The 23,531-nt window shown below is 35.8% G+C and overlaps 1 protein-coding gene across 10 annotated transcripts in view; it reads left to right on the forward strand.

The window, feature by feature from the left end:
• Positions 1-23,531, forward strand: part of tbc1d4 (TBC1 domain family, member 4) — a 40,596-nt gene that overhangs the window by 3,247 nt on the left and 13,818 nt on the right. The window contains exons 2-11 of one of the 10 annotated variants that reach the window (XM_051118798.1): positions 6,778-7,383; positions 10,282-10,371; positions 10,754-10,858; positions 11,518-11,650; positions 12,767-12,858; positions 12,968-13,078; positions 13,538-13,660; positions 15,657-15,707; positions 18,592-18,800; positions 20,774-20,926. In XM_051118798.1, the coding sequence (XP_050974755.1) occupies positions 6,778-7,383; positions 10,282-10,371; positions 10,754-10,858; positions 11,518-11,650; positions 12,767-12,858; positions 12,968-13,078; positions 13,538-13,660; positions 15,657-15,707; positions 18,592-18,800; positions 20,774-20,926 (1,673 nt within the window). Of the gene's footprint in view, positions 1-6,777; positions 7,384-10,281; positions 10,372-10,753; positions 10,859-11,517; positions 11,651-12,766; positions 12,859-12,967; positions 13,079-13,537; positions 13,661-15,656; positions 15,708-17,185; positions 18,314-18,340; positions 18,422-18,591; positions 18,801-20,773; positions 20,927-23,531 lie in introns of those variants that run through there. The other 9 variants (XM_051118800.1, XM_051118799.1, XM_051118801.1 and 6 more) reach the window with 9 other exon arrangements.

Consider the following 23,531-nt stretch of genomic DNA (forward strand, 5'->3'; position numbering starts at 1 on the left):
ATGTCTTGTCCTAGCCTGAAGTGTGTTTTGGTACGGTTTCAAACTAGTTTAATTAATTTCTTGTTTCAAACCTTAATTCTGCTTTCTTAAAGACTGGACAAAACTTAGAAGATTATATTTTATCATTTCTTTTGAGAAGGGGTTCCTTCGCGTGTTATCAGAAACTGGGGATAGTTCAACCAAAAATGAAAATTCTGTCATTAATTACTCAACCTGATGATGTTCCACTGATGTCCCATGGACTATTTCATCAATGTTCTTACCTTTCTGGGTCTTGAACGTGTTAGTTGTGTTGCTGTCTATGCAGGGTCAGAAAGCTCTCGGATTTCATCAAAAATATCTTAATTTGTGTTCTGTAGATGAACAAAGGTCTTACAGTTTTGGAACAATATGAGGGTGAGTAATTAATGACAGAATTTTCATTTTTGGGTGAACTATCCCTTTAAGAACTTCTGATTTACAGTAAGTAATTCAGTTGAGTTTGAATGAAGATTGACCTTGGGCCCTGCAAGGCTGAATATAAAGTGCTGAATCACAACTATTGTATTATTTGAATAATTATGAATAGTATTTCATAACCGTCTTTAAATAGTCATTTTAAAAATTCCCCATAAATAAATTGTGAACCTGCTTAAAACGTGCCATCTTTCTGTGCTCTTTTCTCAGTTTTCTCTCGTATTTTAATGTGGCTTGAGTGGTAAGTTTCTGAGAAGCCTCCACTGCTATTTGAATTTCATATCTTAGTTTTTAAACAGCATTCTAAAGCATTCCCGTCAGCCCTTTAAACATAAGTCAGGTCACAGCAGCACATTGAACAAATTTTGCACATTCTTTAAATCACAATAGCAATAACCTTGTGAAATAGGAGGTCATATCCACTAATCAGTGGATTTGAATTTCAGCAGTTTTTAATGAAAAGCAGGAATTTCTCATCACATCTCTTTGTGTTAAAAGAGAACGTGAAATAATCAGTTTAAACTATTAATCATCCCACAGCTTTGATGCATTAATCAAAGAGGTTTAATTTTCCTCAGCTGGTTTCAAGTCTCCATGTCATACATGTCTTGAAAAGCTTGGCCCCAAAAAGTGTTTGAACAATTATCAGCATTTAATAATGTATGAATGCCATTGCATTAGGTTACATCATATAAACTCAAGTGGCATTAATCTGTAAACCTCAGAATGCCTCACAACAGCAGTTTGTTTTAAATTCTAAAAGAATAGATATGCTGTTCAAAATGAGTTTTTGGACACTTTCGGTTTGTCAAACAGTAGTGACACATGTTCAAAGTTAATGTGATGAATTACACCTGTGCTTCCTCTGCTAGGACACCTGTGTGGGTGAATTTAGAGAACTAATGTCATATATTCACTCTTGACACCAGTTGGTTGAAAAGAGTTGTTTTTTTTAAAAATGTCTTAGGGATAGTACACCCAAAAATAAAAATTCTGTCCTTAATTACCTTCACGTCATTTCAAACCTGTAAGGCCGCTCATCTTCGGAACACATATTAAGATATTTTTGATACAATTCAAGAGTTTTCTGACCCTGCATAGACAGCAACGCAACTGACACGTTCAAGGTCCAGAAAGGTAGTAAGGATATCATTAAAAAAGTCCATGTGACATCAGTGGTTTAACCTTAATTTTATGAAGCTACAACAACACTTTGTGCACAAAGAAAGCAAAAATAACGACTTTACTAAACAATTTCTTCTCTTCCGTGTCCGTCTCTGTTGTCTGTTCTTTTTTTGGGCCTTGAACGTGGTAGTTGCTGTCTATGCAGGGTCAGAAAGCTCTTGGATTTCATCAAAAATATCTTAATTTGTGTTCTGAAGATGAATGAAAATCATGAGGGTGAGTAATTAATGACAAAATTTTCATTTTTGGATGAACTATGCCTTAAAGGGATCATCGGATGCTAAGTTCACTTTTACATGTTGTTTGAACATTGTGTTTTGGCAGTGTATGTACAAATCTTGTATAGTGATAAATCCCTATAATGATAAAAATCCACGCAATGGTTTTTAATTAATCTGTAAAAATAATATCCCCTTTTTCAAATCGAGCCATTCTCAGATGCCTGTCATTGTGGCATCACACCGACAGAGGCCGCTCCCACAAAAGTTGATTGACATGAGCGTCTTACCTTAGATCAGATGTAACAGTCTAACTTCCATGTTTTGATGCCGGAGCAGGGATGTAAGACTAGAATTGAGTGATTGAGGTGTTGTGTTGCTGGATGTAATCATGGATGTAAGCAGCCTCGACCAGAATGAGATGATTTTTGCAGAGCTGATTTTGGCAAGGTAAAAAGGGTGTTGTTTTACACTACCATTGAGAATTTAACCAAAGTATATTATCATTGAGACTTTTCATTAAGACCCTAAAGAATCATATCAACTTGTGGAAAATGGGCATCCGATGACCCCTTTAATATTCTGTCATCTAGCTGTATTTGTACAGATGGATGCAGGAAACTCGGAAAAGAGAGAATGGAAGGGAAGCGCTAATGAAAAGTATAATAAACAGTTTTTGTTTTACAGCTTTTGCTATTCACACACTCTTACTTTCATCATGTTCGTTTCAGTGCAAATAATTCATTAGACTAAATGGGATTCTAGCATCATCTTGCAATTAAATAATTCAGACCATTTAGGTGTTTAAACACAGTCATTGGTTCCTGGTGAGGTCATTGAAGTTTCCCGCAAATGTGATGAATGCTTTTGTCTCGGTCTCTTTTTGTTTTGTTTTTTTTTAACATGTGTGCTGGGCTTGTGACCTAAAAACAGCACTTGAATTTTTTAGCTGTTATCAGCTAAAAAATCTGCTTTTTGCAAATATTTCAGGCTGGTTAAACTGACTTTTTTGGAAATCTCTGAGTGTTCCTGGGAAATAAGTCATTTGTCAGTTGAAAACAAGCAGCCACACCCTTTGTGCTGCTTACACAGGCAGCCCAGTGCAGCAGACGATTGCTTGAATGATTGTTTGCTTTTCCTCCTGATCTCAAGGAGCTTTTATTCTCAGCTGCACTGTGATTTTCCACAAGTTAGCCTTGGAGGTTTAATGAAATGTTTACATTAAACTGAGTTATATTTACTGAGCGATGTGTTTTGGACTACAAAGGTCGTAGTTGTCTTTATTTTTACTCCAGACTCCATTGTGAAGATCATGCAATAATTGCATAAAACCAAGTAAACAAAAATGCTGTCTGGCCATGCAGAACCTGCTGCTACAATGTTGCTATACAGTTGCTAAGGCATTCTAAATGGACCTTAAAGTGGTTTAGGGTTTTCTGGATGGTTACTTTTCCAACCTCAAGTCTCTGAAATTCTGGTTCTATTTATAACTTCAGGCCCCTCCTATGTTTTTTGCACACTATTTATTGTCAGCTGGGTGGAAATTATAAGTCCGATTACACACCTCTTCTCAACAAGCAACCTCCTACATATCAAGTTATGTGCTGAAATGTAATATGGTGGGTTTGATGTTTGTTTGCACTTGAGAGCCCATGGAAAATTTGATTTATATTATAGGTGTAGTTTCATGCAGTGACTTGGGAAAGCAAGATGTCAGATGTCCATTGCAGATGTTTGCCTCTAATGTGACGTTTTTATGCCTTTCAGCACATTTGTCAAACATACCTGTGTTTATCTTTGTAAAGATAGACCAGTTTGCACAGCGTGGAGTTATGTTTGGCTTACTCTCTATTATTGCCTTGAACAAGTAATCCATGTGACCTTGTTATGGTGCCTTGTGTTTTTATGTGGCAAGCACTCTGTGACCATTATGAAGCTGTTGTTCCTGGAAGATTTGTTTATATCGACTTGATTCTCGTTCACACTACTGCTTTGCACTCTATGTGCATTTTGCAACATGCTAATGTGTCTCAATGCCTGATACTTTGATTGAAGGAAATGTCACCTTCGCTTGAACCATGACTGAACTGATATTTTTGCTTTAGCAGATTCTTGTAGCATCACTGTACTTCTGTTTATCTTCAGTGTAGCTCCAGAGATTTATAGTAGAGTTATCTCAGAATTGAATCTTATACCATGCTTATGGTAGTCATGTAGATCAGGCCAGCCAAGCATGCTCTTCCAGTCTAGTCTGAGCGGGCCTAGTGTCTGTTTGAAGACTGTGGAGCTTTATTTAGTTTCACCTTCACTCTTGCTGGCACTAGGCCCAATTCTGTCACCAGACTCCTTTTTGTATTCTCTCAACAAGACGTGTCTTGCTGATAAATTCGTTTTATTTAATGTTGCAATAACCTTGTATACACTTGAACTGGAGAGACATGACAGAACATTTCTGAGCAAAGCAAAGGCACAAGAGATCATGGTCATAGTACACTCTTAAAAATAAAGGTTTTTTATCGGCATTGATGGTTCCATGAAGAACCTTTAACATCCGTGGAACCTTTCAAATGTAGAGAAGGTTCTTTAGAATTTTAAAATGTCCTTTAAAAGAAGAACAGTTCACTGAAAGGTTCTTTGGGGAACCAAAACTGGTTCTTCTATGGCATCACTTCAAAAACACCCTTTTGAAAACTTTATTTTTAAGAGTTGTTATGTTTTGAGATATATCTGACATTCACAACCAGTTAATACACCAGTTTTTAACCAAAAAACATAGATTTGAGTATGAACAGTAGGGACAGGGCCCTACCGAAGTTAAGAATGTTACAGAATATTCCCTGCCAGTAATTCTATTGATCCCAACTGTGGCTAAATTTAATAAGACTACTGAATGTAATTAATGTCATGTTTTAATTTGAAAAATTAAGTATTTTGTTTCCAGTAATAAGTTCAGTGAAGTGTTTCAAGGGACTCTGTCTAGCTCATGACGGCACACGGGTTGTTTTATGGTGATTATCTAAATGCTGCTCGAGTTCTGAACCCAAACCATTGTAAATCACAATTTATTTATTGTCCTGTGCCTTTCACTGAGGAGCCACAACAAAACAGCTAATTAGAATCTCAAGTTTTCCAAATTGCTGTATCAGCAAAAGTCAGAAGCTGGATTCACAAAACATTGTTAACATTGTTAAACTTAAATGATTAGTTGACTTCCAGAACAAAAAAATTACAGATAATCATACCCATACTCATACCCTTGTCATCCAACATGTTCATGTCTCTCTTTAGTCATAAAGAAATTGTTTTTGAGGAAAACATTTCAGGATTTCTTTCCATGTAAGGACTTTTATGGTGCCCCCAAATCTAAACTTCCGAAATGCAGTCTACAGATTCAAAGGGCTCTAAACGATCCCAGGCGAGGAAGAAGGGTCTTATCTAATGAAGCGATTGGTTATTTTCTAAAAAAAAAAACAAAAAAACAATTTATATACTTTTTAAACTCAAATGCTCATCTTGTCTAGCTCTGTGTGAACAGTTTTTTTTCCAGTCATGACAGTTTGGGTACATCTAAAAGCTTCCGTCTCATTTTCTCCTCCAACTTCAAAATTGTCCTACGTTGTTTTTTTTTTGTTTTGTAAAGGGTGTTTGATCTTCTTGGCATGTTCACTCTGTAAACTCTGGGTTGGTACTTCTGCAGCGACGTAGGACGATTTTGAAGTTGGAGGAGAAAATTAGATGGGAGTTTTTTGATGTAGTCTGTCATGAATAGAACAGAAAACAATTCACACAGAGCTAGACAAGACGAGCATTTGAGGTTAAAAGGTATATTAATTTTAATTACAAAAAACAAAACAAAAAATGATTTAAACTACATTTTGAAAGTTCAAATTTGGGGCACCATAGAAGTTTATTACATGGAGAGAAATCCTGAAATGTTTTCCTCAAAAAACACAATTTCTTTACAACTGAAGAAAGAAAGACATGAACATCTTGGATGACGAGGGTGCGTACATTTATCCGTAAATTTTTGTTCTGGAAGTGAACTAATACTTTAATAGTAAAGTTAGGAAATGTCTTTGGGAATGCAAAACAAGAATGTTCTTATGTTTTCTTAATATTATTGTAAAGACAAAAAAGAAGAAGAATTTGAATTCCTGAAAATAATTTTCAAAAAAAGTGTTAATATTACCTAAGGACACTGTCCACTGTGTCTTGAATCTTAAATTTAAGGGGAAAAAGTACTTAGCGCATAAAATCTAAAATATTTGAAAACATCTAGAATTTTTCAAGAGCTGCACTTACCTTACAAAATTACTTTCATAAGATAATTTTTGAGTCCAGACTCAGGTTGTATTTTATTTTATTACATTACATTACAGTTTCTCCGCTGTTTGATACATGCATGTAGGATCCTGGATAGAAAGACATGAAGATACAAAGAGATAGAATTAGGACTTTTTGTTTGGATGTGTGTAGTGTTACACTGTTTAAACCAAAACTATGCCCTTGCAGCTAGTTTCAAAAGATTCTTACTGATGTTCAGGCATACAAAAACAGAGATCTGCTTTTTTTTTTATAGCTTCAGGTTTCATTCTAAATGATTGAAAGTAGTATCAGATAACAGAGAGGAGGCCTGTCTGTCTAGATTTATGTCCATTTGCCTTCTTTAATGCACACTCAGGTTCCTCAGCTGTTTTTTTTTTTCTTCTGATATCACCAGTCTGCCTTGGCTTTTGTATTACTGACTCCTAAATTGTTCCTCAGGGGCTGAGCCTAGTTAGTTATGCAACCTGCAAGTCTCCTGCAAAAGTTTAACATAACAGCTGAGCCTTTTTATGGATGTTTTGTCCTTGTTTGCCTTTCAGTGTGTTGATTTAGTATTTTTATTGTTGATCTAATGTCTTACACTGTTCCCTAGGTGCCTGAGGTTATTAGCAGCATTAGACAGGTGTCCAAGGTTGCTCTTAAGGAGGAAAGCAAGCCCAAGCAAGACAGTGATGAGTCTTTTTACAACTCCCAGAAATTCGAAGTACTTTACTGTGGAAAAGTGACAGTCAGTCACAAGAAAGCCCCATCAACTTTGATCGACGACTGCATTGACAAATTCCGCCAACATGAGATTGAACGCAAACGTCTGCGGCTCCTCAATGGCCAGCGCAGCTCTACCGAGGCCCCCGTGGAGTTCATTATGGGTGAAGACCCTCTAAGCGCCTCCCTCTGTGAAGTCGACGAACCCGAGCCTAACGTGACTGAGGAAGAACTGTCTGAGGTGGGCAATTGGAATCTGGACTTGTCTAGCTCCTGCAGCACGGGCAGTCTACGAGGGGCCTTTCCTGAATGTATCTTGGAGGACTCGGGTTTCGGGGAGCAGCAGGAGATTCGTACACGCTGTAATAGCTTGGCGGGTGGCCTGCAGAAAAGATCGAGAGAGACGGGCAAGGGGTCGACACGTAGGAGACACGCTAGCGCGCCCAATAACGTGCAGCCTTCTGATGCGGACAAGAATCGCACAATGCTGTTCCAGGTACTGTGCGCAGATGCACACTTACTTTTAACCTGATTTCATGAACTCAAAAATGAAATTTCTTTGATCATTTACTCGTGTTGGAACACAGAAGATATAAGTCTGTCAACTGTTTTCAGAGAAGTTTTTAAGAGGCGCAATTGACCGTTCGCAAACATTTGACTGACAGGCAGTCTGACCAATCATAACGGCAAATCCACCATTCTGTCTGACCAACAAATCAGACAAGAGAGTAGATTACCTTGGTGGACTTAAACTTGAAAAACTGACTTCTTTCCACAGTTTAAATAAAATGCGTTCTGATGTTAATTTATGGTTTTTTCATGCTTTAAGAAAAAAAGATGATCATTTGATTTTAAAAGGCAATATAGCAATCTATCATGTATTTATTGTTTGAATTTCTTAAAAAATGACAACATTTTAAAGCTGAGACCTTGTTTCAAACAAGAAGTAACCTGCTCCGTTTTGTTTGTCGGCATGTTGTCAGTTTCCTCTTTGCTCCGCTATGTATTTTCTTACTGTGTGAGGAACTGTAACTAAAGAGGGTGGGTTTTTGAGAAGGGCCAATTCTTATATAGGTTTTTAAATGACTCTTTTATAGTATTTCAGTTGGTTGCTTTCAGGGAAAATAGCCAAGGATGCTGACATGTGTTAAAATGCCAACCAATCAATACTGAAATGTTTTTCTCCATACAATGAAAGTTAATAGACAACCCTCTACATTTTGAGTAAATCGCTCACATGTGCGACTAAATCAGTGGTTCTGAAATGAGGAGGCAAAGTCCTCAAAGTTGATTTTTTTTTTTTTTTCGTTGTTTGTTTTAATCAAATGTAAATTCATGTACCAGTCACATTTTCTTGGTTAAATGAACATTACTTAGAATATCAGAAAAAGAAAAAAGAAACCAGTTCTACTTTATATATTTTGACGTTAACAATGTAATCAGTATTTTATTTATTAAAGCCAAGTATGAATCTCTTCAAGTTTTTTTAGTATTTTACAATTATTCCAAAACAATAACTCAAGGCAATAACAATTTAAACAATATATTTTATTTGTGAACTTACACTACCGTTCAAAAGTTTGGGGTCAGTACATTTTTGTTTCTTTTTTTTTTTTTTAAGAAATTAATACTTTTATTCACCAAGGATGTATTAAGTTAATAATTAAAAGTTTATTAAAAGTTAATAATAAATAATTTACATTGTTATAAAATATTTATATTTTGAATAAACACTGTACTTTTTAAACTTGTTATTCATGAAAGAATCCTGAAAAAAAAAAATCACAGGTTCCAAAAAATATTTGGCAGCACAACTGTTGATATTATCCAACACTGATCATTCTAATAATAAATTCGCATATTAGAATAATTTCTGAAGGATCATGTGACACTTAAGACTGGAGTAACAGCAGATAAAAATTCAGCTTTTCATCACAGGAATAAATTCTATTTTAAAGTATGTTAAAATAAAAAACATTATTTTATATTGTAAAAACATTTTGCAATATTACTGTTTTTTTTTCTATATTTTTAATCAAATAAATGCAGCCTTGATGAGCATAAGAGACTTCTTTAAAGACTATTACAAGTCTTACTGACCCCAAACTTTTGAACGGTAGTGTATGTTCAGCTCTTCTATTTAATAGTTACATTTTAACTATTTTTGAATTTTTTGGATCGTCAGTCATCAAAGCTCTGTAAATATTGGTCACAGACACAAGAGATTTACTTTAAATTTCCCCAAGCTGATTACTCACTAAAAACTCCCACAGACCATGCCATTTGACATCTTATTTTGATGTAACAAAGTAGTTATATCTAAATCTGAGTTGTTTAATTACTTTTTTTTAATTGTTGTTCACATTAACGCCATTATATTGTTCATTCAGACTGATTCACGTGCATGAACACAAGAGACAGGATTTATTAATTCTCAGTTACCTCCCTCCAAACTCACCGCACATTTTAGGGGGTCTGTTAAAACTCAGTGGGCTCAGGGGAGACGAGAGAGACGTGGACTCCCACTGTAACTTTGCTTTCTGGTGTCGCCGTTGGACAATGTTTCTTTAGAGAAACGGGCGATTTATACAGGTTTTTTTTTTTTTTTTTTAATGTATTTTTTTTTGTAATCTTGCTATTGCTTTATTTTTGTACCAGAATTTTTTTTTTCTTGTCCAGTATTTTGAAGAGGCACTGCCTCTCTTGTTTCGGAGGAAACGCCCCTGGACTAAATAGCTTGCTAGATTACTAAATAATGTCTTTCATTAGCCAATGGCTGTTTCACTCACCACTGAGGCTAAGAATAAGCTGTGTGTTGTGTCCTATAACTACTTCAGTTTACATACACACTAGGTTCTAGAATACTCTGACTTAGCGTTTGACAGAAAAGAATAGGATTATAAAAAAATCTAAACTAAAAACTTGCTAGCCAGTGGTGATTCTATTACCATTGTATCTGTAGAAGTTTGATGGAGGCCAAAACAACTTTGAACCCCACTGATTTTCTTTTTCAGGGTTTTTTGTGTATGTGCTCAATCTTTGGGTGAAGTTTTTAACTATCCCTTTAACCTTTAAAACAGGCCTACGCATGCAAATGTCTTCTCTTTGAGAGACGAAGCGCTAAATCTTGCTAATTAAAATGCATGACAGTCATGCAGTCACACGTTTTTCTTTTAAAGATTTTTCAAGGATAGGTTTCTGTACGTTCATTTGGTTAAGAAATCAGTTGCGGCATCCGCGATAAGGTGATAAGTAGAATTGTTTTGATGCAAATACCGCTTTCAAAAAACACTGCATGCTGAATTATCAGTTATCAGACATTCATCTTAATATCCGTGTTTTATGCTTCCTTCACAATAAGCAAAGTATGATCTTAAATGCCTCTTTTGTGCAGGTTGGCCGTTTTGAAGTGAATCTCATCAGCCCTGACACCAAATCTGTGGTTCTGGAGAAGAATTTTAAGGACATCTCGTCCTGTTCACAGGTCTGTGTGTAAGGATTAGGTTTGTTTGGTTTTAGAGCTAATCTCTTTGTCAGTCTCATATTTAATGTCACCATATGTTATCACACAGTGCTATTCAAAACAAGTACCAAGCTACTGATAAGTACTAGATTTTTTTAAAATAAAGATTTACTTTAGAATATTTGTTTTGGTTTGGAAAGTATTTTACTGTATAACATATTTCTTACTGATTTGTCATTTTGCCTGTGCATATACAGGAACAGTTTCAAATTTGTTTCATCCAGTCAAATTTCAGAGTCAGAATCATTTATACAATGTTTTGCCCTGCTTTGTTGTTGTGTTTCAGTGTGATTTGCAGCTCTATGTAGCTGTCTTTTATGGGTGCTGTTTTTTGTGCCTGCAGGGTGTTAAACAAACAGATCACTTTGGCTTTATTTGTCGGGATGTGGTGGAGTCTGGCCCAGCCCAGTATGTGTGTTACGTGTTCCAGTGTGCTAGCGAGTCTCTGGTGAGTCCTAACCTGCTCACGGCACCTGTTGTCACCACACCGATCAATTATTTATCCCCAGCTCCAATGGAAACAATGAGTCTCCTTTGCTTGTCTTATAGACATTGCCTTTAGTATGCCAACATTTCTCTGCCAACTGAATGCCAGCCAGAGGATGAATAGAATTAGACCTGTTTTTGCACACAGTGTACAGAAAGATTGTCACAAAATGACAAGTGAGATGACTTAACAAATCAAATAATTTTTTAATGATTAAATAATTAATCTTTTAAAGGCACAATATGTAAGATTGTTATATTCAAGATTATGTAAGATTAAAATATCCAAAAACCACTAGAACAGTGTTATGTTTTGCTGACTTGTGTACTTTAATTATTCCACTGCATTTCGAGCTGTGTGTCACGCTCGTCCTTTATTGACAGCTGTCAGCGAACTACGCCTTTGTTTCTTTGTTTGTTTTGAACATGCGCCCTCTAGCGGCAAACACTTACATATTGTGCCTTTAAATCCTCCTGTATGATTGGACCACAGTCTTCCATTGTAAGTCTGTTACTGTATACATTTTTAATTTGTTGACGTAACTGATAACATTGATGCATTTGACCAAGACTTTTTTTTTTTTTTTTTTTAATTTGTTTGTATGCCAATGTTTTTTACAGGTGGATGAAGTAATGCTCACCCTGAAACAAGCCTTTACCACAGCAGCAGCTCTGCAGAGCTCCAAGAACCAAATCAAACTGTGTGAGGCTTGTCCAATGCATGACTTGCACAAGCTCTGTGAGAGAATAGAAGGTATAGCCACCATCTTACATCAACTCACTTAATGTCCTTGTCCCACTTTTAGCACACTATTCCAGTCAGGGATTTGTCCTCTGAGGACGTAGTGTCTTGTCAAAATCTTGGATGAGAATAAAAATCATAGTACAAAAAATAAAACAATGCCAATATAGCAAAATATAACATTTAAAAAGTGTAGAAATGACTCATTTCTAGTTAAGAAACATTGTCCAACAGTGACACCAGCAGGTAAAGTTACAGCTGGAGTCTGTGTCTCTTTTGCCTCCCCTGAGCCCATTGAGTTTTAACAGACCCCCTAAAGCATGCAGAGTTTGGTGGGGGGTAATTGAGAATTAATGGGGGAAAGTCACATGAGAGAAGGCAATACCTCCATCGTGATATGATTGGCTATGACTGGTTATGTTCGGCTGTGATTGGTTTAGGCAATAAATCCCACCTCTTGTGTTCAATTGCGTTCCACATTAGTGATGGGAAGTTCGGATAATTTTACCTACTCTGACCTTTGAGTCTCATTCAGCAAAATGAACGAATCTTTTTTTTTTTTTTTGTTGAGTCATTTCGTTCATTTCATTAATTTTAGCAAAATATAATTAAAATGTTACATGTTACCTCCCTAACACATCTACTGCTTACACAAACGTTGATCACACTACAAACAAGACAAAACTATAATGCTATAAGAAACAGAAAAGATTAATTCATTCTTTACCTGGGTCTTTAGTCTATGATTAGCTCACCTCACCTCTTATCTGACAAGTTTTCGGGTTTGAGTCGTTCGTTCATCATGCACAACTGAACGAATCACTCCCCGAGACGACTTGTTCGTCCCAAGTCACGTTAAAGATTTGTTCAAAATGAGTGGATCGTTCAAAAACGACCCATCACTATTCCACATTCGCACATCAGTCTGAGTGAACAATATAATGGCAATATAATGGGAAGACTAACTTAAAGTAAGTGAACAACTCACACATTTAGATATAACCACTTTGTTACGTCAAAATAAGACTTAAAATAGCTTGAAAACATGATCTGTGGAAAGTGAGGGGGGGAAAAAAAACTGTTTCAAAACACCACTGTTTCCAATGTGTTTCTCTGTCAATGTTCCAGGCTTGTATCCTCCCAGGGCGAAACTAGCCATTCAGAAGTACCTGTCACAGCTGAGTGACAACGAGCAGGTCAATATATTCGAACGGGTCCAGGTAGGCACACAAAGAAAAATTTTGCAGACAAAGTAACAAAATATCTTTTAATTTACATTTTTTTTTTATTGCATATTTAGTTTGTGTTTTCTCATGTTTTTTTCATTAGAAAATGAAGCCGGTATCCGATCATGAAGAAAACGAGCTTGTGATTCTTCACCTCCGACAGCTGTGCGAGACCAAACAGAAGTCTCATGTTCATATTGGAGAGGTCCCACAGGTAGCACAACTACACAAACAACATAAATGCACCACTTGCTTCGCCCACCCACGCAGTCTTGCAGAGTCATGAAACTGTGACCTCCCTCTAATTGGATAAGACAGATTGTAAGTGTCATCTGAATACTGCTGTACATTAGTACAGAGCTCCTGAATGAATGCAGCTGCCCTTCTGAGTGTGCGCTTCTGAGTACTTCACCTGGGTCTTACTGGGAGACAAAAAAAGTTTAACAAGGCTTCCAGTGAACTCAATCTGTGCTGTGTTTCTGTGGCAGAGTGCTGTTTTAGACAAGTGATGATTTACCCCTGATGCCTGGTGGTCTTTCCGTCATTTTATAATCTGTTGAGTGAAATGTCACCAAGTGCAGAACACGATTTCCACGGATCTCTTAGAAAACTGTCTATTTATACCCCACATTCATTCTCACTTACTCACTCCCTTTATACCTTTGTGTGTCAGCAGAATGCTTCTGGCAGCACCGTGACCTCTGATAACTCCAGTGCGGGCCGTAATAAACTGGACGTGTTGAAGAACAAAGCCCGGAGTTCTCTGACAAGCTCTCTGGAAAATATCTTCTCACGGGTATGTGTGTGTTGTCTGTCTATGTCTTAGTAGTCTATGAATGAGGATTGACCCATTTACCCCACCCTTGTACTGAATAATACCTTTGTTTGTGTACAGTATTATAATGAATCAACCATCTGCTATATTTACTCACAAAACAATATCTATGTGTAAACATAAACATCAGCAAAACCGGGGAATTCTCCATTCCGTGTGTGTCTGTGTGTTCAGTTAAAGGGTAGGTTTATCTAAAAATAGGGATGTAACAATATTTTCAATATCGAGGTATCGCGATAGCAAAACTGTCTCGATATGACGATATGAAACAATATAGGTTAAAAAAAGTTGTGAAAGCACATTATGGCTTAATCCATTTCAAGTCTGTTTCCGTCATGCAGTGAACTCGTTTATTGCATGTGTTGTAGGTTTAGCGCACGTTAGAGAATGCGTTGACCACCAGTTATGCTTTATTTTCACAACCTGTTTTAAGCCTGTTTTCACTGAAGCTGTAGTTTTCCTTCAAAATAAAAGCTGTACTGCCATTTCTGTCAAAAAAAAAAAAAAAACTTAAAAATGCAGTATGAATTGCTGACAGCTAGTGGTTTAAATGGGTAATGTTACTGCAGTCCAAATTCAAAATATTTCTTTCATGTGTAGAAATTAGGAAAGAAGTATTGTAATTTCTGCTGTAAAGCAAAAATAATATACCTTTGAAATATTAATTTAGATACAAGTCAATTCACTGACCTTTTTTGTGACTTAGTTAAGAACATTGGTTTGGGGCTCTTAATTTTGAACTCTCAAAGTGCATTAAATAGAAGAATTTAACTTTAAAATGTACAAAATGTTCATTTTTTTTTCCCAAGTTTTTTTTTTTTTAATATCACAATAAATATCATACCGTGGGCTTCATATCGCAATATTATAATATCGTGAGATTTTGATAATGTTATATCCCTACCTAAAAATTAAAATCTGCTGCTATTTGCACACACATGTTGTTGTAAACTTGAATGAAGTTCTACACTGGAGCTCAAAGTCATGTTTTGATGGTCACAATTTGGTTTTACTAACTACATGGAGAAAAGCAGCTTTAAATATCTTGTTTTGTCTTTCATGAAAGACAGATATCATGATTATTCTTTTATCATGATGAAAGATTTTTTTTTATTCCTTTAAAGTGGGTGTAAATGTGAATTATGACATTCAAGCATGTTATTAAAGGATTAGTTCACTTGCAAAATAAAAATTTCCTAATCTAATCCAAGATGTTCATGTCTTTCTTTCTTCACTTGAAAAGAAGTAAAGGTTTTTGAGAAAAATATTCCAGGATTTTTCTCCATGTTGTGGACTTCAATGGGAGGCAGTGGGTTAAAGGTCCAAATTGCAGTTTCAATGCAGCTTCAAAGGGCTCTACACGATCCCAGCTGAGGGATAAGGGTCTTATCTAGCAAAATTTTCACAAATGGCCATCTTGCACTACCACATTACGAAATCGTGTTGGAGAGTCACGCATGATTAGTTCTTCGTCTGCTCTGGTTCAAAAAGGTAGGGTAGGGCGAAACTCCAACCTTTTTTTGTAAAGGGCATTTGACTTTCTTTGCACGTTTGCTTTATAAATACTGGGTCAGTACTGCCACCTATGTCACGCGTGACCTTTCCAACGTGACTATGTAATGCGTAAAGTCGAGATGAGCATTTTGTGGTTAAAAACTATATACATTTTTCCTTCTTTTTTTTTGTTTTTTTTTTTTGACCAATTGTTTGCTAGATTCAGACACCTATTCATTGGCTGGGATTGTGTAGAGCCATTTGAAGCTGCATTGAAGCTTGCAATTTGGATCTTTAACCCACTGGCTCCTATTGTAGTCCACTATATGGAGAAAAATCCTGGAATGTTTTCCTCAAAAACCTTTATTACTTTTTGATTGAAGGAAAGATATGAACATCTTGGATAACATCAACAAATTTTTGTTCTGAAAGTGAACTAATCCTTTAAATATTTCTTCCCTAGGGTGCCAACCGTATGCGAATGCGTCTCGGCAGCATGGGAAGTTTTGACCGCGTAAGTATCGCACAACACATGAACACCAGGATCTGTCATTTTAACCTCAGCTCTTGTTCCCTCTCTGCCAAGAATCACGTCTCAGTTCTGCCCCTGCCAGCAAGCATGTCTCTGTGGTGTCAATTACCACTGCATGCTGAAAATAATACCAGTGTTGTGTTATAATACACTATATTTTTTTTATAGCATCAGCTTGAGTAATATGATTGAATCTGGCCTGACAGCCTGGTCAGGTGGTCTTGCTTATTGGGGGTGGCTTGTTTTGACCCAGTCCACCTCGCTGTTTCGGTGGGGTGTGAAATGTGAGGTGTGTGTGATGGTAAGCTCGGGTCTCTGGACACGTCTGTGGAAAACAAATCAGTCAGCTCTTCTTTCCCACAGGGTCCTCACATGGCCTTAGAGGCAAGGCCAATGTGAGCACCTACTCTCATGCTTAAACTTCAACTCTCAATAACATGTTACAATCCAGCAGCTCCTTGTTTATGGCTCTCTTTATGTTCTATATGTGCTGTGAATGAGTTCTGAGAATTGTTATCAGTTGGTGAATCTAAAATAATGAAGAAAATGATCGATTTAAGTAGTTAATGAAAATTCTGTCGTTTACTCACTCCTGTGTTATTTTGAAAAATGTGTGGTTTTTTTCCCATACAATGGAAGTCAGTCAAAACTGTTTGGATACCAACATTCTTCAAAACATCTTCCTTTGAAAGAAATAAGAAATGTTTATTGAGCACCAAATCAGCATGTTAGAATGATTTCTGAAGAATCATAAAACACTGAAGACATTCAGCTTTGCCATTACAGGAATAAATTACAGTTATCTGATAGTTATTAACAGGTTTTTTTTATTTTTTTTTTAAGCAATTTTATTTCACTGCATTGATGATTTTACACTTTCAAATAAATAAAATATATTTATATATAAAAATATTATACAAAAAATATATAATTGTCTATATTAAAGACAGTTCTTATATGGTACCATGGAAACAATGAAGTAATTCACTTACTTTCTTCTAAAAAAAAAAAAAAAAAAAAAAAAAATATTTTTTTTTCTATTTGAACTTATTTAAAAATGTAATTTATTCCTGTGATCGAAGCAATTTTCAGCATCATTACTCCAGTCTTCAGTGTCACATGATTCTTCAAAAATCTTTCTAAAATGCTGATCTGCTGTTCAAGAAACATTTATTATTATTATTATTATTATTATTATTATTATTATTATTATTATTATCAATATTTAAAACAGTCAAGTCCTTTTTCTAAGGATTCTTTGATAAATGGAAAGATTTAACATTTATCTGAAATAAAAAGCTTTTGTGACATTATACACTATACCATTCAAAAGCTTGGAATCAGTATAACTTTTTTTCTCAGAAAGAAATTATAGAAATTAATACTTTTATTTAGCAACAATGCATTAAATTGATCAAAAGTGATGATAAAGACATTTATAATGTTACTAAAGATTTCTGTTTCAGATGAATGCTGTTCATCTGAACTTTATATTCATCAAAGAAACTTAAAAAAAATTCTTCTCACCTATTTTTAACAATAATAATAAATGTTTTTTGAGGAGCAAATCAGAATATTAGAATGATTTCTGAAGGATCATGTGACTGGAGTAATGATGCTAAAAATTCAGCTTTGAAATCACAGGAATAAATTACATTTAAAATATATTCAAATAGAAAACAGTTATTTTAAACAGTAAAAATATTTAAAAATATTACTGTTTTTGCTGTACTTTGGATCAAATAAATGCTGGCTTGGTGAGCAGACGAGACATGCACATACATATATATCTCCCTGTAACTATTTTTGTAAAATGAAATAAAATAATTACTGAAAAATACCAATATTAATAAGATTAAAAAATGAAGTGATTGGGGAAAGTAATCAACAACACACAGTCAACACACATCAACAAACAATAGTAATGTCTATTTTAATCATTTTCAAAAATCCTTATCCAGAACTAAAAAAAAAACAATTGGAAAAGTACAAATCTGTAACAAAATATCAAACCCAGTGGTACTCATAAACATTGATGATCATAAAAAATCTTTTTTTATTCATTTGTACAATTACTTTTAACCAGCTGGTCCCATATTTATCAAACTTGCGCATGAAGGTTATCATCCCCTTTGTGTTACCCTGCCAAGAGAACTATTATGTTGTTTGGATCATTTGTTTTTCCCAAATTTAGCTGTAGGCAGCTGTAGGAAGTGGACAGGGCTTGTGATTTGTGTGAGTGTTAGGGGAGAGAGCGTTGTGCAGCCGTTGCTGGTTTCCTGGCCCTGCTGTGTACTGACTCACAGGAGTGCATGGCTTCAGGAACCGCCATAGTGCAGGGACAGGAAGCAGAGTGAGGAAGAGAGACCCTTCCTATAGTCATTACAGTGAGCAGCGGCCAAAAACCTCCATTGTGCTGCGGTCCACCTCCAACGGCTCATGTGTGTGTGATGTGGCTCTGTGACACAAACTATTAACATACAATAGATCACAAAGTGTGTGTGCAGTCACGCTACCACCAACACAGCCACTTCTGCCTGGGGAAGCGAACTAAGACTCAGGCTGGACGGGGAGAGGGAAACCGCTGGGTGAGTCGAGAATCCGTAATTTGATGTAGCTGGCGTCGAGTCACTTGTTTTGCTTTGTCTGAAACTTCAAGGTTGTACATATCTCAGTTGATTGCTTGTTTCTGTCTGGTAAGTTGTTGAACTTGAGGTTTAACTGAGTTTTGTGGATTTTTTTTTTTTTTTTTTTTTTTTGAGGTCTGAGGAGACCTTGTCTGGCGTGTATTTTGAATGCAGTATCATTGTATATCAGGGTGCTGGGTCTATCTCATCACTGATCTGGTTCATCTCTGTTCACCCAGCAGGGTGACTCCCCTGGTGACTCCCCACCTGGGACCCCACCCAGTTACGTTGAGGACGATCCAGATGCCCCGCAGTTTCGTCGCCGGGCACACACCTTTAGCCACCCACCCATCAAGAAGAAAATCTCCTTCACTGAGGTTTCCTCCCAGGCGTCTAAAGCGCCGCTGCGCCGACAACAGTCTTTGGCCCCAGAGCTGCTGCAGAACAGGTAATGAATCACTTCCTGTTTGGTCTCATGTGATAGTCATATATCTTTCCATCTGTTTTTCAGTCAGTTTTGCAGTCATGTGATGTGCAGAATGTTGGAGCACATGTGCAGACATTCTAAGAACAGCTTGTGCTGATTTACAGACATTATCAGTTTACAGTATGGTTCAATACAGTACATATAAACTAATAAAGTGACTGTTTTAGCATGAATGCTTAGATGAAGAGAGCATGTGGCATGCAATGTGTATTGCTGGATTTAGTACTAATTAAAATCATTTCCATAATTACTAAAACTAGAAGATATGATGCTTATGACTTTTATTGTTGAACATTTTGTGATCTGTATTAGTCTTTTTTAATGAACCAGCTTTTTTGATGGGATAATCAAGTCTGTCAAATGTTTAAAAACTGTATTCAAATGAATGCATTTCACGCAACAAATATCAGCATTTGCTTGAAATTCCTCAAAATGAAGATATTTTATTAGTATGTTGGATTATTATTAACAAATTTACATACAGCATTGACTTAGCTGGAATGTTTATTTGTTTTAAAAATAATTAATTGTGCTTTATTAAGAAAAATTTAATTGAGAGCCGTATTTTTATAGTTTGCGTTTTGTACACCATTTAATTTTTTTATGAAAACTAAAGAAATTGAATTTAAAATTTCAAGAGTTCATTTGCAAAAAGAGAACTCAATTTTTAACAATTTTCAAAAATCATTTTTTTTTTATTGTGCATTCCAGTTAATCTCAAACATATTGCTGTTCGGTGATTTTGATTAGGTAAAAAATACTGCTAACTAACACAGTAAAACACAATAAAAACATGATAACATAATAAAAACATGATTTTTGAAAATAAAAAAACAGTTAACAGAGTTATCCGTTTTTGCAAATTTTTTTTATTTATTTTTAATTTACTTCAAATACAAATTGCATAGATATGCTCGGATGCTGGTCAGTAGTAAAATAAATAATATGCTAGTCAATACTGATCATCTGATTTTTTTTTTTTTTTTTTTTTTTTTTAAGTAAATGCAGATAATCAACACATGACTGATAATATATTTTTTATTATTAAATACAAAAATGTAAAAATACAAAAAAAAAAAATGTTAAAATAAAATTAGACTGGATAATCATTTTGAGGTTTGCTAAAAATGTTTAATAGTTGTTGTTATTGTTATTATTATTATTAATATTATCATTATTAGTGTTCATTATAGATTTTAAGTGCAAAGCTATTCCAAATAATATGCACAAACAAGCATGTGCAATTAAATATCCAGTATTAGCTCAAATATATCCAATATTGACCAAATAATAAAAATCACTTGTATAACCAATGTTGTGTCAATATATTGTGCATGCTTAAGAGATTCAGTATAGGTAACTCATATGTGATCCTGGACCACAAAAAAACAGTCACAAGCGTCAATTTTTTAAAAATTATTATTGTTATCGTAGGATAATATTTGGTTGAGATAAATAAAATATTAAAAAAAATCAAAATATCGAGAGAACCACCTTTAAAGTTGTCCAAATGAAGTTCTTAGCAATGCACAATTAAGTTTTGATATATTTAAGGTAGGAAGTTTACAAAATATCTTCATGGAACATGATCTTTACTTATTATCCTAATGATTTTTGGAATAAAAGAAAAATCAATAATTTTGACCCATACAGTTTATTGTTGGCCTGTTACTTACGACTGGTTTTGTGGTCCAGGGTCACATATTATGCTTCTGATAGCTCAGATTTCTTTCTTTTTTTTTTTCAGCATTTAAAAAAGTAAAAGCGAAGCTCCAGTTCCTGGGCAAAACCTGAAATTGTTACACTCACTTGAGGGAATCTTTCATCTGCTCAGAAGCACTCATGTGTTCTAGACTGTAGTTTCATGGCAGTGTTTAGAGCTCTGTAAAGTAATGTGTATTTGTTGTGGGCCTTTTATGTTTCGGCTCCCTCAGCAACGTTGGTTTCTCGAGAGTGCGCAGTGTCTCTGAGAGCGAGTCCTACTTCAGTCTCTCATCCTCCTTCCACACCCCCACTTTCCTGAAAACCTTTTACCAGGGCTCCCTCGGCTCACTGGCCTCCCTGTCGGACAACGGGAGTCTAAAGAGGTGAGAGGGGGCATAGGTTACGGACGGTTCAGTGTCCGTTTCCCCCCGGGGGTGCCTGAGGTTCGAGCTGATGGCGGCCTTCTTCTCTGCACCTGTCTGTTACTTAACCCAAAGGCTTCAGTCACTGTTATCAGTCAAGAACCACCACTTCTGTAACTTACTCTTTCTCTTCCTGTCAAATTGTCGGACTTTGTCATTGTCCACTGGACAAGAGGGATGCAGTGTTTGCATGTTGATGTCTTTACTAACTAATGATAAACAAAAGCATTTATCATCTATATGGCATCAAACAACTGTCACAGAACTTTCTACTAATTTACTCTATTGTTTAAATAGTGAGAATAATTTATGCTATGTTGGATAATAATTCAGAATTCATTTTAATTATGGTTTCCAGGCTGAAAAGTTTGAAAAGTTGAGATAATCTTTAGTTCATCTGTGGTGTTTGGATTTCTTTTTGTACCTGACTAATTTTTATTTTCTTTTTTGTAAATAGTTTAGAAATAATTATGCAAAGCAGGCTTAAAATCATAGGCTTGCACATTATAGAGTGGTTTTGAGTAGAAATAGACCAGCTTGGCCAGGCTGGAAGACCATCTTAAACCAGCTAAAACCTGCAAACTGCAACGATGGCTCGTTCAGAAATTTCTGGATGTCTGACATCAGAAAACCGACATTAAAGAAGAACAAAGATTTACAGATAATGTACTCACCCCCTTGCCATTCAAGATGTTCATGTCTTTCTCTTCAGTCGTAAAATGATGTTTTTTGAGAAAAACATTTCAGGATTTTTCTCCATATGGTGCACCTTCAAAGCTACCCATGAGTTTGAACTTCCAAAATGCAGTTTAAATGCAGCTTCAAAGGGCTCTAAACAATCCCAGCCAAGGAAGAAGGGTCTTATCTAGTGAAACGATTGGTTATTTTCTAAAAAAAAAAAAAAAAAACCCCTCAAATGCTTGTCTTGTCTAGCTCTGTGTGAACTCTGTGCATTCCGGGTGAAGACAGTTAGGGTATGTCGAAAAACTCCCATTTTATTTTCTCCTTCAATTTTAAAATCGTCCTACATCACTGCAGAAGTACCGACCCAGTGTTTACAAAGTGAATGCGTAAGGCGGGTCAAACACCATTTACAAAAAAAAATGTAAAACAACAATGTAGGATGATTTTGAAGTTGGAGGAGAAAATGAGATGGGAGTTTTTTGACATACCCTAACTGTATTAAACCGGAATACACAGAGTTCAGGCAGAGCTAGACAAGACGAAAGTTTGTTAAAAAGTATATAAATTGTACATTTTCTTTTTTAAAAATTAACCAATTGTTTCACTAGATAAGACCCTTTTCCTCGGCTGGGGTCGTTTACAGCCCTTTGAAGCTGCATTTTCGGAAGTTTAAACGGGGGGCACCATTGAAGTCCACTATATGGAGAGAAATCCTGAAATGTTTTTCCTCAAAAAGGCATAATTTCTTCACAAAGAAAGACATGAACATCTTGGATGACAAGGGCGTGAGGACATTATTTGTAATTGTTGTTTTGAAATTGAACTACTCCTTTAAAACACACAGTACCCACATACCCATATTTACAGTACATTTAAACTACATCAGTTTAATGATGTTATTAAAGAAATAGTTCACCCTGAAACGTAAAATCATGTGATGCACTGTTTACTCACCCTCATGTCGTTCCAGACCTGTAAAACTTATTTTCTTCTGTGAAACAAACAAAAGTCAGACTACTAACATTTTTGAAAATGTTCTGCAGAATGAAGAAAGCCGTATGGATTTGGAACAACTTGAGGGTGTGTAAATGATCACAGTTGTTTGGGTGAACTGTCTCTTTAAATATATTTTATGTTCTAAAACCAGTTAATGAGGCCGGATCACACATTAAATTTTTTTTCTGAGGGTTAACCAATATTTTGTGCATATTTATTTGCACCCTTTCTCTGACCCTTAACAATGTTCCTTCAGTGAATAGAATTTATAGCGGTGGTTGTCGAGGGCGAGTGTATTAGAATAGAGAACATACGGTGAAACCATGCGTGGAATATAGACCCTCTCCCATGGGTCTCTTTAAAGGACAGTACTGTTTGACCAGGCTTTTGTGCTGGTGGCTTATACTACGAGCGCTCCTTCATCTGAACAACAGCCACCTTGGACTCTCTGACAAATGATGTTCCTCAATGTGTATTCGGCCTTCATTTGTTCGACAGTCATTTGTTAAGTGCTCTGAAAGGAGGAGATAACATTTAAAATGTCACATCCTTGGCCCTGTTCTGTTTTCTACAAATTGGAGAGAAAGACCTTCTCTCTGTATGTTGAATGTCACCAGCTGTCTCTTCTAATTGAATGTGCGGCACACCTGTCGACATGGCGGTCCGGGTTGCTCTGTTTCTTTAGCCAGCGTTTAATGCATAACATTCAGATCTGTTTCACGCTTTCATTAACTCTGTCTTAAGTGTCTTTGTCGTTGCTTGAGTATTGTTGTGGTAACTAAGCAAAGAGACAGGTACAGGGAAAACATACAGACTAGCAAGATAAAACAGACTTTAAAAATATCTTGTTTCTGACTTGGATATTAACCATCTATTTCAGTTTCTC

This window comes from Labeo rohita, chromosome 9 (assembly GCF_022985175.1).
Source record: "Labeo rohita strain BAU-BD-2019 chromosome 9, IGBB_LRoh.1.0, whole genome shotgun sequence".
NCBI lineage: Eukaryota > Metazoa > Chordata > Actinopteri > Cypriniformes > Cyprinidae > Labeo > Labeo rohita.